Here is a 16671-nt window from a genome sequence, read left to right on the forward strand (position 1 = left end):
GGAAATATCTGAACAAGAAATATCCTTCATATTGAATTTTACGGCAAGTGCTGCAGCTAGAGTATCAACAATTCAATCTCGATTTCTCACTTTTCCAAAAATTATTAGCAATTGAAAAAACCCTTTCAACTGCTGCATTAGTTCCAGGTCAATACAACGTAAATTGAACAAGAATAAATAAATGTTCACATGGAATATGTTCATTTTTGAAATGGCTGAATATTTCCACCCATCTTTTATCAATTTTCCCATTGTATTAATTTTTCAGAATTTAAAAATAAATTCAGTCTTCTAATTTCTTCAAAGAGACAATTGACATCTATTTTAATGTCTGGCATTTCTTTAGATAAAAACTCAACACAAGATTCAATATCTGTCCAATATACTTGCAATGAAGTAAAAAACCACCATTGTTATTTCCTGTGATGTTTGTTTTAGACCATTCTTCGATATATTGAAAACATGTTTGGTAAAAATTCTGCACTTCTTTGATAAACTTTTCTGTTATGCCCGGATTTGATTCCTCTAAGTCTGACAATTTTCTTTTTATAACTAAAGAAAGAATTTTTTCTTCAAATCAAGTTTTATATTGAAGGATAAAGTCATTCAAAATAAGACTAACTTCTGTAGCTAAAATGTGTTCACCTTCAATCTTTTGAATCATTTTGTGAAAAATAGATGCTTGATTATGTACAAAATACATTAATATCTCAGATATTTCATTATTGAAAAACGATTCCAGGATTTTAGGACATTTGTCTAAACTTAAAAAATATGAACGGAAAGGCTCAAATAATTGTAGAACATGCTCTATAGCAGGTGTTACAGCAAGCCATCTAACTTTTGAATATCCTAAGTTTTTTGTATTGAACATTCCCTTCTTCACAAAATTGTTTTAAAGTAGCCACACAAACGATAAAATGACTAAAATACAAATAAACTGTAGTTATTATTATAACTTCTATATCAGTTGGCATGGCACATGACACCGTGTTGATTCCATTTGACAAAATATGTGCATTACAGCCTATTCCTGGTATGTTCTTTTGGAGTAAATAATACACATTATTCAACCCTTTGCGTCTTCGCCCACCAAAATTTGTGTTTGTGTTATCAGCTGTTAGTGCAACAACTTTGGATTTCAAATTGTTTTTATTTATTACTCTGTATAGATGGTTTGACAAAATTTCAGCAGTTTCTCCCTCAATGGATTCTAAATTTAAAATTTTTACTTGAATGCCCTTGGTAACATTAAAATATCTTACTAGTATTGGATACAATTTAGTTTGATTATGATTGGATGCATCAGATAAAACCGTTACAAATGCTGCAGTTTCCATGTCTTCTGTAAGTATTTTGTCACAGTAATTTTTAAATACTGATTTAATAATAGCCTCGTATTTTGTCCTGGTGCATGAAAATTTAGCATCGTGAAACTTTTTCAATAATTTAGTTGTACAATCCATACTACGAAAATTTTGATTGTGAATTATGGTATGGTAATGAATGCAAATGTTCCCTCCATTGCAGCTGTTTTTTATCTTCAGAATACTTTGAAGTTTTAAAAAAAACTTGTTACTTTACAATTGGAAGCAGATGCATCTGATGATTGCTTATGTTTCTTGGTGGTCAAGTGTTTCGTAATAGCTGCTCTTCCCCCAACTGCAATACAAAATTCTCCACTGCAAATATTGCAGAAAACAATGTTATCCTTCTTTGATATGAGGAATGGAAATTCCTTATTCAATTTATCGTTGAAATGGCATTTCCTCTTTTTTGATTTTTGCATCCCTAAATGAAATTTAAAATTAAAAATAAAATATAGTGCTACACGAACAATGCAAGAACATTCATTATGAATAAATAAAATTAATTATTAAAACTGAAACAATAACATAAGCAAATAAACTTGTTAATGAAATTATACATATTTGGAAATTATTAAATAGATAATGAATTAATAAAATGTGAATTATTGTGCTCACCTGTGTATGATTGAATATTCACTGAGAAAGAAGTGAGTCTAATGCGTGCATGTGTGCCGTGTTGTGTTTCGGTAAGAAATAAAGCCACTTGCGTGTGGCGAACTCTTGCGCATGGCGCACTCTCTCAAAACAATTCTCCTGTGCTGGGTGCATGCATCTCATAATCGCGTCTCGCTGCACTGTACCGAGCTTTGATGAATCGTCATGTCAAATACATCACATCACACGCAGCGGATCGGATTGGCATCGATCGAATATGGAGATTTACAGATTAGTCTTCAAATATCAAAAAGGAGGACATGTAGGAGGACACTTTTCGAGAGAGGACAAAATTTACAAAAGGGCTGTCCTCCCTAAAGGAGGACGATTGGTCACCTTAGCTTTCAGTAACTTGATTGTCATATTAAATGTGATATCTGCCATGTAGTTAAAACCAATGTGAATATTAAAAATGTATGAGTTTGACATTTGATCTGCATCATATCATTCTGATGCAATAGAAACAGTACTGAATATTTTATAAGTTTAGGAATTTTTCTTGATAACTTACAAATCGTTTAATAAATATTATTTCATTAATCTTTCCTATTTAGTTAATTAATCTATTCATACAAATTTTAAAATAAAACATAATAGAACAAGTGCCATAGTATCTCTAATTATATTCAATAATCTTATCTATCCCCTTTATGGATTACTGCCTTGTCGTGGCGAAGGGGCTTGCGTAACTCAATGAAGCTATAAGCTATGCCGTGCAGGGCCACCCAAGATGGACAGGTTATAGCAGAGAGTTCCGACAAAATGTGATCCACTGGAGAAGGAAATGGCAAACCACTCCAGTATCTTTGCCATGAAAACCCCATGGACAGTACTAAAAGGCAAAAGATATGACGCTGGAAGATGAGCCCCTCAGGTCGGAAGGTGTCCAATATGCTACTGGGGAAGAGCAGAGGGCTAGTACTAGTAGCGCCAGAAAGAATGAAGCAACTGGGCCAAAGCCGAAAGGATGCTCAGCTGTGGATATATCTGGTGGTGAAAGGAAAGTCCGATGCTGTAAAGATTTTTTCTCCATAGGAACCTGGAATGTAAGATCCATGAATCAAGGCAAGCTAGATGTAGTCAAAAAAGAGATGACAAGACTGAACATCGACATCTTAGGAATCAGCGAACTAAAATGGACAGGAAGGGTGAATTTAACTCAGATGACCATCAGGTATACTACTGTGGGCAAGAATCCCTCAGAAGAAATGGAGTAGCCTTCATAGTCAATAAAAGAATAGGAAAAGCAATACTGGGATACAATCCCCAAATGACAGAATGATCTCAATTCGAATCCAAGGCAAACCATTCAATATCACAGTAGTCCAAATCTATGCCCCAACCACTGGTGCTGAAGAGGATGAAATTGACCGGTTCTATGAAGCCCTACAGCACCTTATAGAATTAACACCAAAAAATGATGTCCTTATCATCATGGGGGATTGGAATGCTAAGGTAGGAAGCCAACAGATAACCAGAATAACAGGCAAGTTTGGCCTTGGAGTACAAAATGAAGCAGGGCACAGGCTAATAGAATTTTGTCAAGAGAATACGATGGTCATAACAAACACTCTTTTCCAACAACCCAAGAGACGGCTCTACAAATGGACATCACCAGATGGTCAACATAGAAATCAGATTGACCATGTGCTCTGCAACCAAAGATGGAGAAGCTCTATACAGTCAGTAAAAACAAGACCAGGAGCTGACTGTGGCTCAGATCATGAGCTTCTTGTTGCAAAATTTAGGCTTAAATTGAAAAAAGTAGGGAAAAGCACTAGGCCACTCAGGTATGAACTAAATCATATTTCTGATGAATATACAGTAGAGGTGACAAATAGATTTAAGGAATTAGATCTGATAGAGTGCCTGAAGAACTATGGCTGGAAGTTCGCAACATTGTACAAGAGGTAGCAACTAAAACCATCCCAAAGAAAAAGAAATGCAAGAAAGCAAAATGGCTGTCTGAGGAAGCTTTGCAAATAGCTGAGGAAAGAAGGGAAGCGAAAGGCAAAGGAGAAAGAGAAAGATACACCCAATTGAATGCAGAATTCCAGAGAATAGCTAGAAGAGATAAGAATGCCTTCTTAAATGAACAGTGCAAAGAAATAGAAGAAAACAACAGAATAGGGAGGACCAGAGATCTCTTCAAGAAAATTGGAGATATGAAGGGAACGTTTCATGCAAAGATGGGCATGATAAAGGACCAAAATGGCAGAGACCTAACAGAGGCAGAAGAGATTAAGAAGAGATGGCAAAACTACACAGAAGAACTATACAAGAATGAGCTTAACATCCCAGATAACCACAATGAGATGGTCACTGACCTCGAACCAGACATCCTAGAATGTGAAGTGAAATGGGCCTTAGAAAATCTGAGCAACAACAAAGCTAGTGGAGGTGACAGTATTCCAGCTGAGCTATTCAAAATCTTAAAAGACGATGTAGTAAAAGTGCTACACTTAATTTGCCAGCAAATTTGGAAAACTCAACAGTGGCCACAGGATTGGAAAAGGTCAGTTTACATTCCAATTCCAAAGAAAGGCAATGCCAAAGAATGTTCAAACTATCGCACCATTGCACTCATTTCACATGCTAGTAAAGTTATGCTTAAAATCCTACAAGCTAGACTCTAGCAGTATGTAGATCGAGAACTACCAGAAGTACAGGCAGGATTTCGAAGAGGCAGAGGAACTAGAGATCAAATTGCCAACATATGCTGGATCATGGAGAAAGCTAGGGAGTTCCAGAAAAACATCTACTTCTGCTTCATTGACTATGCAAAAGCCTTTGATTGTGTGGATCACAACAAATTGTGGCAAGTTCTTAAAGAGATGGGAGTACCAGACCATCTCATTTGTCTCTTGAGAAACCTATATGCGGGTCAAGAAGCAACAGTGAGAACTGGACACGGAACCACTGATTGGTTCAAAATTGGAAAAGGAGTCCGGCAAGGCTGTATACTGTCGCCCTGCCTATTTAACTTATATGCAGAGCACATCATGAGAAAGGCAGGGCTAGATGAATCAAAAGTTGGAATTAAGATTGCCGGGAGAAATATCAACAACCTAAGATATGCAGATGATACCACTCTAATGGCAGAAAGTGAAGAGGAACTAAAGAGCCTCTTGATGCGGGTGAAGAAGGAGAGTGCAAAAGTTGGCTTGAAACTCAACATTAAGAAAACCAAAATCATGGCATCCGGCCCTCTCAATTCCTGGCAAATAGATGGGGAAGAAATGGAGGTAGTGACAGATTTTATTTTTCTGGGCTCCAAGATCACCTCAGATGGGGACTGCAGCCAAGAAATTAAAAGACGCTTGCTCCTGGGGAGGAAAGCTATGGCAAATCTAGACAGCATACTAAAAAGCAGAGACATCACCCTGCCAACAAAAGTGCGTATAGTCCAGGCCATGGTTTTCCCAGTTGCAATGTATGGCTGTGAAAGTTGGACCATAAGAAAGGCTGAGCGCAAAAGAATTGAGGCCTTTGAATTATGGTGCTGGAGAAGACTCCTGCGAGTCCCTTGGACTGCAAGGCGTTCAAACCGGTCAGTCCTAGAAGTGATCAACCCTGACTGCTCTTTAGAAGGCCAGATCCTGAAGTTGAAACTCAAATACTTTGGCCACCTAATGAGATGGAAGGACTCACTGGAAAAGGGCCTAATGCTGGGAAAGATTGAGGGCAATAGAAGAACGGGACAACAGAGAATGAGATGGCTGGATGGAGTCACTGAAGCAGTAGGTGTGAACTTAAATGGACTCCAGAAGATGGTAGAGGACAGGAAGGCCTGGAGGAACGTTGTCCATGGGGTCGCGATGGGTCGGACACGACTTCACAATTAACAACAACAACAACAAATCTTATCTATATAATTTTACTTTTTCATATAATCCCATTTTTTTAATGGTTTCTAATATTTATATAATATTAATGCTGATACTGGAATTTTGCTTCTATTTCTATTTCATTTCTATTTCCTTTCTAAAAGTGTAGCTGACAGGGCATATATATGTTTTGCCAATATTTAACTGAATCAATATTGACTTGTAGTATTTTATTATATATACACACACGTGTGTATGTGTGTATGTATGTATGTATGTATATTTATTACAATTTCTGTAGCCACCCATTTCAGTCCAACTCTGGGTGGTATTTGAGTTTGTGTGTGTGTGTATGTGTACGGAAGTATGGTAACAAATTGTTCAAGTTTGTATTATTAAATTAACTTTTGTGAAGTTAAATTGTCCTGCTAGACACATATGGCTACCCATTACATTCATATGTATTATTTTTGTCCTTTGGTTTTAACAGTTAGATCAGGCTGGATACCACCACCACCTGCTCTACCTCCCAGGCCCTTTGTATCACAGGTATGTTATTAATTTCAGCATGATGTTATGCTTAATATCTATCTTAAAAGGGAGAGATAAAAAGAATTTTTTCTTGCCAACCATTCATCAAAACACACAAGACAATGGCAGCATTGTTAATTATAATTTTAGGAACAAGACGTCCTATAGTTTAAAAATAATAGTAATCAAAGGGAAAAGAGGATGGAGAAAATGTTTCCAAATAAACTGTTATAAATTCTGTAATTATTTTTCCAAATAATCAGTAATCAATAATAATCCAAATACTTTTCAGTGATTCAATCACTAAACAAAGTCAAAGACTACCTGTATGTAGCGACCTTTTAATATTATAACTTACAAGTACTTCTTTATACATTTTAGTAACATGTGTTTGTTGATAGAACTTAAGGAATTGAAAATATCAGTTGACCAGTACAGCCAGTCCTATCCTTTCTGAATCTTTTCGTCATATAATAATAGTTGGTTAATCCTGCTCTTGTTATGCAAAATGCAGTTTAAAAAAAAGATTCCTACACATTGAAACTTATTTTGGAAGTCTACATGATAGTTTCTAATAAAGCTTAATTGCTTGTCTTGGAGATACTAGTTTTAAGATTACTGATGAATTCTGCCCAATATTATTATATTAACCATTTTTTTATTTCTATCACACTTTCAGGTGTAAATGAAATCTAATTGATATTTATAATGTTTACAAAAGGAAATTTCTTTTTTTTTATTTAAAAGTTTTATTAACAATTAACAGAATAAACCCACTAACCCATCCATCCCCACCCTCCTACCCCCCCACTTCCCAGAGCCGAGTACAGGGTTATTACAAACATATTAAACATAATCTAATTAAATTTAACAAATATGTTAAACATAATCTAATTAAATTTAACAATTTATACAACAGCTAAATTCATACTTAACCCTTAACTCCCTTTAAACCTTAATAACATATTATAAACAAATCCATTTTTAAACAATTATTATAAAAAAACCATAATAACAATAAATAAACTAAATAATTCCAATTATAAAATACTATTAATAATACTTATTATATTAAAATTTAATCATAAAATAAATGGAACTTTTTAGTTCCATATTTAATCTGAATATAATCTATCCATCTTCTCCATCCCCTTCATGGATTACTGCCTTGTTATGGCAAAGGGGCTTGTGTAACTCAATGAAGCTATAAGCTATGCCATGCAGGGCCACCCAAGACGGACAGGTCATAGCAGAGAGTTCTGACAAAATGTGATCCACTGGAGAAGGAAATGGCAAACCACTCCAGTATCTTTGCCATGAAAACCCCATGGACAGTACTAAAAGGCAAAAAGATATGATGCTGGAAGATGAGCCCCTCAGGTCGGAAGGTGTCCAATATGCTACTGGGGAAGAGCAGAGGGCTAGTACTAGTAGCGCCAGAAAGAATGAAGCGACTGGGCCAAAGCTGAAAGGACGCTCAGCTGTGGATATATCTGGTGGTGAAAGGAAAGTCCGATGCTATAAAGATTTTTTCTCCATAGGAATCTGGAATGTAAGATCCATGAATCAAGGCAAGCTAGACGTAGTCAAAAAAGAGATGACAAGACTGAACATCGACATCTTAGGAATCAGCGAACTAAAATGGACAGGAATGGGTGAATTTAACTCAGATGACCATCAGGTATACTACTGTGGGCAAGAATCCCTGAGAAGAAATGGAGTAGCCTTCATAGTCAATAAAAGAATAGGAAAAGCAATACTGGAATACAATCCCCAAAATGACAGAATGATCTCAATTCGAATCCAAGGCAGACCATTCAATATCACAATAATCCAAATCTATGTCCCAACCACTGGTGCTGATGAGGATGAAATTGACCGGTTCTATGAAGCTCTACAGCACCTTATAGAATTAACACCAAAAAATGATGTCCTTATCATCATGGGGGATTGGAATGCTAAGGTAAGAAGCCAAAAGATAACCGGAATAACAGGCAAGTTTGGCCTTGGAGTACAAAATGAAGCAGGGCACAGGCTGATAGAATTTTGTCAAGAGAATACAATGGTCATAACAAACACTCTTTTCCAACAACCCAAGAGACAGCTCTGGACTCCAGAAGATGGTAGAGGACAGGAAGACCTGGAGGAACGTTCATGGGGTCGCAATGAGTCTTCGCAATTAACAACAACAACAACAACAATCTTCTCCATACCATAATATATCTTTCTTGTGTATGATCCTTTAAATAAGCAGAAATTTTAGCCATTTCTGCTAAATTAAAAACCTTAAGTGTCCATTCTTCTATTGTAGAAAACGAATCTTTCTTCCAATATTGACCTATCAATAGCCTTGCTGCTATAATTAAATTCAACATTAAAATAGTTTCTTTGACATCAAAATCCTCAAAAATCCCTAATAATTTTTTTTTATTTTTTAAAAAATTGATATTTATAATATTTACAAAAGGAAATTTCTATATGTCTTCCATAAGTAAGTGTGTCCATAAGTGTAGATATGTCGCAGACATTGCCGATTAGGTGGTGAGAACTGAATATTATACAGCATAAAGCATTTTGTAATAAATCATACTTCACAAATACTTGTCTAATCAGTTAAACATATAGTGAAGTGGGTTACTGTCCCAAATGTTTCTAATTTTATGGGAATAACAATGGATATTTTTTTTCTTTTCCATTTTTATTAAATAATGCAGTCTTGTAAAGATTTACTCAGAAATAATTTCCTCCATGTTCTGTGGCACATATTCTTTTGCAAATAAGTGTAGGACTTTTGTCTAAGCTTATGCTCAAACTTCTACATACTATCATTTGCTGCTTTAACTTTTATGTGGCTTGTAAAAAATCAGGCTACTACTTTAATTTATATGTTGTTGTTGTTAATTGCGAAGTCGTGTCCGACCCATCGCGACCCCATGGACAACGTTCCTCCAGGTCTTCCTGTCCTCTGCCATCTTCTGGAGTCCATTTAAATTCACGCCTACTGCTTCAGTGACTCCATCCAGCCATCTCATTCTCTGTCGTCCCCTTCTTCTATTGCCCTCAATCTTTCCCAGCATTAGGCCCTTTTCCAGTGAGTCCTTCCTTCTCATTAGGTGGCCAAAGTATTTGAGTTTCAACTTCAGGATCTGGCCTTCTAAAGAGCAGTCAGGGTTGATCTCTTCTAGGACTGACCGGTTTGAACGCCTTGCAGTCCAAGGGACTCGCAGGAGTCTTCTCCAGCACCATAGTTCAAAGGCCTCAATTCTTTTGCGCTCAGCCTTTCTTATGGTCCAACTTTCACAGCCATACATTGCAACTGGGAAAACCATGGCCTGGACTATATGCACTTTTGTTGGCAGGGTGATGTCTCTGCTTTTTAGTATGCTGTCTAGATTTGCCATAGCTTTCCTCCCCAGGAGCAAGCGTCTTTTAATTTCTTGGCTGCAGTCCCCATCTGAGGTGATCTTGGAGCCCAGAAAAATAAAATCTGTCACTACCTCCATTTCTTCCCCATCTATTTGCCAGGAATTGAGAGGGCCGGTTGCCATAATTTTGGTTTTCTTAATGTTGAGTTTCAAGCCAACTTTTGCACTCTCCTTCTTCACCCGCATCAAGAGGCTCTTTAGTTCCTCTTCACTTTCTGCCATTAGAGTGGTATCATCTGCATATCTTAGGTTGTTGATATTTCTCCCGGCAATCTTAATTCCAACTTTTGATTCATCTAGCCCTGCCTTTCTCATGATGTGCTCTGCATACAAGTTAAATAGGCAGGGCGACAGTATACAGCCTTGCCGGACTCCTTTTCCAATTTTGAACCAATCAGTGGTTCCGTGTCCAGTTCTCACTGTTGCTTCTTGACCCGCATATAGGTTTCTCAAGAGACAAATGAGATGGTCTGGTACTCCCATCTCTTTAAGAACTTGCCACAATTTGTTGTGATCCACACAATCAAAGGCTTTTGCATAGTCAATGAAGCAGAAGTAGATGTTTTTCTGGAACTCCCTAGCTTTCTCCATGATCCAGCGTATGTTGGCAATTTGATCTCTAGTTCCTCTGCCTCTTCGAAATCCTGCCTGTACTTCTGGTAGTTCTCGATCCACATACTGCTGGAGTCTAGCTTGTAGGATTTTAAGCATAACTTTACTAGCATGTGAAATGAGTGCAATGGTGCGATAGTTTGAACATTCTTTGGCATTGCCTTTCTTTGGAATTGGAATGTAAACTGACCTTTTCCAATCCTGTGGCCACTGTTGAGTTTTCCAAATTTGCTGGCAAATTGAGTGTAGCACTTTTACTGCATCGTCTTTTAAGATTTTGAATAGCTCAGCTGGAATACTGTCACCTCCACTAGCTTTGTTGTTGCTCAGATTTTCTAAGGCCCATTTCACTTCACATTCTAGGATGTCTGGTTCGAGGTCAGTGACCATCTCATTGTGGTTATCTGGGATGTTAAGCTCATTCTTGTATAGTTCTTCTGTGTAGTTTTGCCATCTCTTCTTAATCTCTTCTGCCTCTGTTAGGTCTCTGCCATTTTGGTCCTTTATCATGCCCATCTTTGCATGAAATGTTCCCTTCATATCTCCAATTTTCTTGAAGAGATCTCTGGTCCTCCCTATTCTGTTGTTTTCTTCTATTTCTTTGCACTGTTCATTTAAGAAGGCATTCTTATCTCTTCTAGCTATTCTCTGGAATTCTGCATTCAATTGGGTGTATCTTTCTCTTTCTCCCTTGTCTTTCGCTTCCCTTCTTTCCTCAGCTATTTGCAAAGCTTCCTCAGACAGCCATTTTGCTTTCTTGCATTTCTTTTTCTTTGGGATGGTTTTAGTTGCTACCTCTTGTACAATGTTGCGAACTTCCATCCATAGTTCTTCAGGCACTCTGTCTATCAGATCTAATTCCTTAAATCTATTTGTCACCTCTACTGTATATTCATCAGGAATATGATTTAGTTCATACCTGAGTGGCCTAGTGCTTTTCCCTACTTTTTTCAATTTAAGCCTAAATTTTGCAATGAGAAGCTCATGATCTGAGCCACAGTCAGCTCCTGGTCTTGTTTTTACTGACTGTATAGAGCTTCTCCATCTTTGGCTGCAGAGCACATAGTCAATCTGATTTCTATGTTGACCGTCTGGTGATGTCCATGTGTAGAGCCGTCTCTTGGGTTGTTGGAAAAGAGTGTTTGTTATGACCATCGTATTCTCTTGACAAAATTCTATTAGCCTGTGCCCTGCTTCATTTTGTACTCCAAGGCCAAACTTGCCTGTTATTCCGGTTATCTTTTGGCTTCCTACCTTAGCATTCCAATCCCCCATGATGATAAGGACATCATTTTTTGGTGTTAATTCTATAAGGTGCTGTAGGGCTTCATAAAACTGGTCAATTTCATCCTCTTCAGCACCAGTGGTTGGGGCATAGATTTGGACTATTGTGATATTGAATGGTTTGCCTTGGATTCGAATTGAGATCATTCTGTCATTTTGGGGATTGTATCCCAGTATTGCTTTTCCTATTCTTTTATTGACTATGAAGGCTACTCCATTTCTTCTGAGGGATTCTTGCCCACAGTAGTATACCTGATGGTCATCTGAGTTAAATTCACCCATTCCTGTCCATTTTAGTTCGCTGATTCCTAAGATGTCGATGTTCAGTCTTGTCATCTCTTTTTTGACTACGTCTAGCTTGCCTTGATTCATGGATCTTACATTCCAGGTTCCTATGGAGAAAAAATCTTTACAGCATCGGACTTTCCTTTCACCACCAGATATATCCACAGCTGAGCGTCCTTTCGGCTTTGGCCCAGTCGCTTCATTCTTTCTGGCGCTACTAGTACTAGCCCTCTGCTCTTCCCCAGTAGCATATTGGACACCTTCCGACCTGAGGGGCTCATCTTCCAGCGTCATATCTTTTTTGCCTTTTAGTACTGTCCATGGGGTTTTCATGGCAAAGATACTGGAGTGGTTTGCCATTTCCTTCTCCAGTGGATCACATTTTGTCAGAACTCTCTGCTATAACCTGTCCATCTTGGGTGGCCCTGCACGGCATAGCTTATAGCTTCATTGAGTTACGCAAGCCCCTTCGCCACGACAAGGCAGTAATCCATAAAGGGGTTAATTTATATATATAAATTTATATATATAAATATTATATATTTATATATATAATTTATATTATATATTAATTTATATATAATAGTATAAAAATACTATAGTAAAGCACCAAGCAAAAAACCAGGAAACAGTAAGTTCTAGTCCTGTCTTAATCACAAAGCCAACTAAGGGCCATTCACTTTCATTGCAAACTACTTCCTGCCAGGAAAACTGTATAGAACTTGTCCAGTTGCTTGTCAGGAATAAAAACTGATAGACAAAAAATAAAAAACCAACAAAAATAGTAGAATCTATAAGGATGCATAAATTTCACTTGATTGTGATGCCTTTTATGACACGCAATATTTTCAGACTACTACTATTTCAGCCTATCAGAACAAGTTCAGTCATTGTTTGCAAAACTTAGTTATTGTAGCCTAAAAATAAACCTGAGAGGAAAAAGTAGATTATAAGTGGAAAATAGCAAAGAACCAAAAAACTCAGAACAATGTTAGGCTTAATAAATTCTGAAGAATTGAAGGGTTCACATAGTACCCATTAAAGGCCCTTCTCAAGATTGTTTTGTTATTGGAAATAATCTTTTAAAAGTATGTGTCTAATTTATGCAGAACACTAGAATTTACTTTATTTTTGAAATAATAATATGATTGAGGGCTACTGACCAATATCTGGATCACACTGATTTCTTTTGTTTTAAGAATGGTAACACCACCACTAGATTTTTTTCTAACTGGGTAAGCAAAAGACTTCCTCAGCAGCCCTTCAGTTCACATCAAACTCTTCAAACATCCATTATTTCTATCAGCCAAAAATATTGGGCATTCCGGAATACAGGTAGTCCTCAGCTTACAACATTTAGTGACCATTCAATGTTAGAACAACACTGAAAAAAGTGATTTATGACTGTTTTTCACAGTTATGACCTTTGCAGCATCCCATGGTCATGTGATCAAATTCAAATGCTTAGCAACTGGCTCATATTCATGACCATTGCTGTGTCCCAAGATCATGTGATCATCTTTTGCGACCTTCTGACAAGCAAAATCAGTGGGGAAGCAAGATTAACTTAACAACTGACTTATTAATTTATCAACTACAATGATTCACTTAACAACTGAAGCAAGAAAGATCTTAAAATGGGGCAAAACTCATTTAGCAAATGTCTCACTTAACAAGAGAAATTTTGGGCTCAGTTGTGGTCATGTTGAGGACTACCTGTAGTTATGTAGAATCCAGTAGACAAACAATACTTTCACTTGTAAATTTGGGTAAATTAAAAATCCTAATTGTAAGTTTGCAGCTATATTTTTGTTTAAATAAATACTAAAAAGACTAACAACAAAAAAGAGGTTGATCAGTATGGAAATACTAAGAACAGTATTGATCTTGTTAATTTTATGTTAGTTATTCAGGAAGTATTTCCACAAGTTGCCATTTGGTGACAATTTTTCTTCTATATCTTATGTTTTCTCACATTCCTTGACTTCTGTCTATCATTTTCCAGGGTCAATGGAATTCATATTCTGGTCCACATAACAAAATTTGCTTCTTTTTAAACCAAAGTTTGGTTTCCTGTTTAAATATTTATTATATTTATTCATTTTTCTTTTGAATTCCTACTTCACTGAAAAGTAGAAATTTAGAAAACTATTCTAAAATATTCTGCAAGTTTAAAATTCAAGTTAAAACTTCAGCCTCATATTTATTTATCTAACTATTGCTTCTTCTGATCATGTTACATAAAAAGATTGATTCTGATTGTGTTCTGCAGATTTCTCTTCCTGTTATAAGTACTGAGCCAAGCACTCAACCCAAATCAAGCTATATGAACTTCAGTCTTCAGGAACAGGTAGATTTTTAAACTATAAATATAGAATCAACATGCTTTTTTATTCTTCATAGTTTATATCCCATTTTTATTATTTTTATAAATAACTCAAGGTGATGAACATACTCCTCCCTTCTCTTATTTTCCCCACAACAACTATCCCTTGAGGTAGGTTGGGCTGAGAGAATGACTGACCCAAAGTCACTGAGCCGGCTTTCCTGCCTAAAGTGGGACTAGAACTCACAATCTCCTTGTGTCTAGTCTGGTATCTTAACCATTAAACCAAACTGGCTACACACACACACGCACACACACACACACACACACACACACACACACACACACACACACAGTAAGAATTGTTATTTTAATAGGTGAAAAAGCAGGTATTTTTAATTGAGGATAGCAACCTAATTTTATTTAGTTATGTTGATTCTTCCTTGTAAGTTATGCTTCTAACCATGGATTGTATAAGTAATAGAGAAGTCTCTGTTACACCTAATTTGTAAAAAAATCCCATAGTGCATTCATGAGGATATGCAAGAAAAGAGTTTTGTTGTCTTTTTTTTTTTCAGCAGCCTTATACACAGAGATGTCTGAAAACTATATATTACTGGTCAAGAACAATTTTTTTTTCAGGTTTTACTATTCTTGAAGTTCAAAAATATTGGAACTGATATACAAACCCAATTAAAAAATCAGACAGAATATGCTTGTGTATCCTATTCTTTTGCACTCTTGAGCAGCTAGACTAAGCTTAATCTTAAAGAGAAATTGTTAAAATTGTTTCTAAATATATCAAGTTTTGCATGATATAGTTTATTCCTCAAACTATAGAGAGAGCTTATTGTATACCCATGAGAATGCAGTGTAACTTTGTAAAGAGTCCCTAAAAGGTTTCACAAGGATTTGAATAAACATTGAGCTACGGTGGTAAAGTTTTTTTATTTTGTCTGTTAAAGGACAACTTTTAATTTTCTCTACATCATACTGTCATTATCATCATTGCTGCAGCTGGAGAAAATAATACTATCGAATGAAGCATAACTTAATTTTTAAAAACTCACCAAAAATTGGTATTTTGGCCAAAGCTAAAAGCCATCCACTCATCTTGTATGTCTCTAGGTATTAAAGCAATCAAAATGTTATACGTACTAGTTGGAACTTATAAATCAGCTTTGTACAGAACTGGAATTGTTATACACATATGGGTTATATTACTTAATGGGGTTCTTGGCCGAAAAGAGCATACCAAATACAAGTGAAAAAAACCAGTTTTCAGAATAAAGGAATGATGGAAATGATTCAAAGGGAAAGAGGATTTTGGCATTGCGCGTTCTTTAGCTTTTTTGATTTTTTGTAACTGGTTTCATAGAATTATCACTCTATATTGTCATGGCCAGATAGCTGCATTATTTTAAGACTGTTTTTACGCATAGGTTATTGAGAAGCACTAGGATATTATATATAGCATTCTAGAAAAGGACTGAACAGTTTTGCACATGTTCAAATTTTTTGTCTGACTGGCTTACTAAAATATATGTGATATACTTCAGGAAGATGGGTGGGAAATAATATAACTTGGTTCTAAAGCTTGATTAATCTCAGTAATTTTTAAAACCCTCACAGGAACAACCGTGTTTAGAAAGCCAGATGGCAATCTAGGCCGACAGAAAGATAGAACATTTCTTTTTATTTATAATATGATTTAATATCAAGGTTTTCAATACCACATTAAGGTAGACCTCCTTTCTTTGTGCTTTGGGCAGATAGTCTCTTGTTTCTGTGGCTTTCCAATGAGGAGCATATGCTAACAGCAGTAGGCAAAATTATGAACACTTCCAGAACTGGTGCCTCCTCTCTAACCCCATGTATTTGGGCATTGCTTACATAGAGACCTGCTATTGCAGGGGTATCAAACTCAATTTCATTGAGGGCCGCATCAGCATTGTGGTTACCCTTGGGGGGCTGGGTGGGTGTGGCCAGGGTGGGTGCGGCCTACTGTGTGGGTGTGGATGGAGTGCGTGTGGCCTACTGGATGGGCATGGCCAGCTCTATATCATTCACGTCAAGGGTGCATGTGGGGGCCTGGGTAGCAGTGGGATAGATCTGAGGGACTCTGGCAGAAGGGAGTGGGACCAGGGCAAGTGCCAAGGCATGGTCCACTGGAGGAGCCTCACTGTTCCTCTCAGGCCATGCGGGGGGGGGGGATGGATGGTGGTGCGGGCTGCCGGGAGCCCTGGACAGCAGAGGTCAAATGCCCAGCCTGGCCCTCGAGCACCCGCAGCACCAAGCCCAGCCCCACTTCCCCAAGGGGGGCACCCAGCCGCACTTACCTCCTCCTCAAGGCTGCT

At 37.1% G+C, this 16671-nt stretch overlaps 1 protein-coding gene across 2 annotated transcripts in view; it reads left to right on the plus strand.

The window, feature by feature from the left end:
- Positions 1-16671, plus strand: part of LOC120303015 (ralBP1-associated Eps domain-containing protein 2-like) — a 118671-nt gene that overhangs the window by 51961 nt on the left and 50039 nt on the right. For both annotated transcript variants that reach the window (XR_005555312.1, XM_039332098.1), the window contains 2 exons: positions 6342-6400; positions 14261-14338. Coding sequence is in view for 1 of the 2 variants with exons in the window: in XM_039332098.1 (XP_039188032.1) it covers positions 6342-6400; positions 14261-14338 (137 nt within the window). In the remaining variant the exon portion in view is untranslated. The remainder of the gene's footprint in view (positions 1-6341; positions 6401-14260; positions 14339-16671) is intronic.

The sequence above is a fragment of the Crotalus tigris genome, unplaced genomic scaffold, assembly GCF_016545835.1.
Source record: "Crotalus tigris isolate CLP2741 ecotype Arizona unplaced genomic scaffold, ASM1654583v1 scf7180000024447.884657, whole genome shotgun sequence".
In the NCBI taxonomy this organism is placed as follows: Eukaryota; Metazoa; Chordata; class Lepidosauria; order Squamata; family Viperidae; genus Crotalus; species Crotalus tigris.